Below are 2,638 nucleotides of genomic sequence, written 5' to 3'. Positions count from 1 at the left end.
GGGGTGGGGGGCTCCAATTTCAGCCCCTGACGTACTCCCTCCAGGGAGGAAACGGAGCTGCAAACCCAGTTCTGCTCGGCTGCCAGGGTATAGGGCAGTGGGAGAGCCAATCAACGAATCGCGCAGCGCTCTCTTTAAGCCTGACATATCTCCAACAGGAACAAATTGTCCCAACAATCAACATCCGAATCTCCCGTGCGCATCAGGGGTGGAGTGGATATTGTCCGGACGCCGGATTGCACTGGGTTCTGGAACACAATAACAAACCAGTGAAGAATATATAGACAGAAAAACAGCATCCCTCTGGATATCGGCGTTGGGCTGGGGATTGAGACCCGACATCATGTCAATACTACCTTCGTTTGGGTTTACCCAGGAGCAAGTCGCCTGCGTCTGCGAGGTCCTGCAACAAGGAGGTAACCTGGAGAGGCTCGGTCGTTTTCTCTGGTCTCTCCCAGCTTGTGACCACCTCCACAAGAATGAAAGTGTACTGAAAGCAAAGGCGGTGGTCGCCTTCCACCGAGGGAACTTCAGAGAGCTCTATAAGATCCTGGAGAGCCACCAGTTTTCCCCGCACAACCATCCCAAGCTGCAGCAGCTGTGGCTGAAAGCGCACTACGTGGAGGCGGAGAAATTGCGCGGCCGACCGCTTGGAGCCGTGGGGAAGTATAGGGTAAGAAGGAAATTCCCTTTGCCCCGCACGATCTGGGACGGCGAGGAGACCAGCTATTGCTTTAAGGAGAAGTCCAGGGGTGTTCTTAGAGAGTGGTACACGCATAACCCATATCCCTCCCCGCGAGAGAAAAGGGAGCTGGCCGAGGCCACGGGACTGACCACTACGCAGGTCAGCAACTGGTTCAAAAACAGACGCCAGAGAGACAGAGCCGCAGAAGCTAAAGAAAGGTATGTTTTGACCAAAAAAGTACAATCAAATGTTGCCATAGTACGATTAATAGTAGGAAAGAATAAACTAAACATAATCACATGCGTAATTTACCAGAGTTGGAATTGTGTTGAATAAATTCCCAACTAATTTATTTAAAGTGACATGCCCTTTTGCTGATTGTTAGAAGGCCCAACTAATATTACAATATATTTATACTAAAGGGTTTTAACAATTTTAAATTACAATTTATCCACTGTAAATTACATTTCAAACATTTAGTGTGATACTCCAAAACAAAAACCTATGGCCAACATACGTTTGAAATGGAACCAATGACAAACTATTGACTTATAATTTCGATAGTGTTCTAAATATTTCTGGCATCAGAATAAGTTATAGCTATTTAGACAGTGATACATGTACATTTGGAGCTACAGGTCACGGTTTCAGTGGTCAAGATATCGAATCAGTATGATAGAAGATATTATTCTAATGCAATAATTAAAAGTATTGCGTGTGATCAAAAGTTTCCCTTTTGCAATTGAAATGTCAAAATAATATAACGGATTGAATATATTTTTAATTGCATTACCCTAAAGTTTAAACCAATTTTAATGGCTTGTTCTTGGCTTATGATTGAAATGTCTAGCTTGTATTTGGCCTATCGATTCTGTAAACCTGGGTCCAAGATTGTTTATTCACAACCGAAAATCACCACCACGAAATCATGCAACAAACCAATGATGACAGTACTCAACTTTTGCATAGTTAAAATAGTTACACGACAATGCGAGTGTTAGGAATTGGTTGGGCTATATGTTGACTTGTTTCTTTTTGTGTCAACATCTTTATAGTCCTCAAAGTGGTATGATAGTATGCTATAAACATTTATATTTCTAAAGTTTTTACATATCTTCCCTTCTCAGAGAAAACAGCGAAAACAACAACTCCGGCAACAACAAACAGAACCAGCTGTCTCCCCTCGATGGCGGCAAGTCGCTCATGTCCAGCTCGGAAGATGAGTTCTCTCCACCACAAAGCCCTGATCAGAACTCTGTGCTTTTGCTCCAGGGAAATATGAGTCACCCCGGCGTCTCCTCTTACCCTATGACGGGTCTCGGTGGCGCACAGCCGGTGCATGGAATGCACGGACACCCGCACCAACTCCAAGACTCGTTGCTGGGACCTCTAACATCGAGCCTTGTGGATCTAGGCTCCTAAAGGCAAACTGATACTATCTTTGAAAAGACTGATAACTCTACCAGCTTGAGTACATATATGAAATTACACTATGGTACCTTATAACTAGACTGACCTCTGTCTGTCGTTAAATTTGGTTAGAACTATAACGCAATTATTTTATGCGCTTATCCTGACTTAGGAGGTACCCTCCTTCCCGTGAAAATACAATCAAACCCCCTTTTACGAACTCTTAAGTCAACGAGACACTTAAACTGGACTGCCCTTTTGCTTAATTTATGATATTTTTTGTTCAGATAAAATTTATAGCAACCTCCTGCTATGGAAACTAAGAAGCGACGTTTTCATTAAAATCCTATTAGTTTCCAATAAAACAAAAAGAGACGTCAATTTGTTTAATGTGTATTATTTGTATGTCCAGTCAATAAAATAAATAGCATTATACCATAGCCTATATTCATCCCTCAAAGATATGTAGGGCATGCAGAACAAATATGGGCTATAATAAACCAAAACATTTTGGTCAGGTTTTCTTCCTTGGTATAGCATTGA

The 2,638-nt window shown here is 42.5% G+C and overlaps 1 protein-coding gene across 1 annotated transcript; it reads left to right on the top strand.

The window, feature by feature from the left end:
- Window positions 1-340: 340 nt before the first annotated feature.
- On the top strand, window positions 341-2,109 carry LOC120059896 (homeobox protein six1b). The gene is made up of 2 exons (XM_039008968.1): window positions 341-903; window positions 1,813-2,109. Exons 1-2 carry the CDS (start codon window positions 344-346, stop codon window positions 2,105-2,107), a joined length of 855 nt encoding a protein of 284 aa, XP_038864896.1. The 5' UTR covers window positions 341-343; the 3' UTR covers window positions 2,108-2,109.
- Window positions 2,110-2,638: the final 529 nt, after the last annotated feature.

This window comes from Salvelinus namaycush, chromosome 15 (genome assembly GCF_016432855.1).
Source record: "Salvelinus namaycush isolate Seneca chromosome 15, SaNama_1.0, whole genome shotgun sequence".
In the NCBI taxonomy this organism is placed as follows: Eukaryota; Metazoa; Chordata; class Actinopteri; order Salmoniformes; family Salmonidae; genus Salvelinus; species Salvelinus namaycush.
This window is presented reverse-complemented; position numbering and strand designations above follow the sequence as displayed.

Excerpts from the sequence above, each read along its gene's own strand:
- LOC120059896 (XM_039008968.1), top strand. The coding sequence starts at position 344 with ATGTCAATACTACCTTCGTTTGGGTTTACCCAGGAGCAAGTCGCCTGC. Across the intron at positions 904-1,812 it reads GCCGCAGAAGCTAAAGAAAG|AGAAAACAGCGAAAACAACA; the intron begins GTATGTTTTGAC and ends TTCCCTTCTCAG.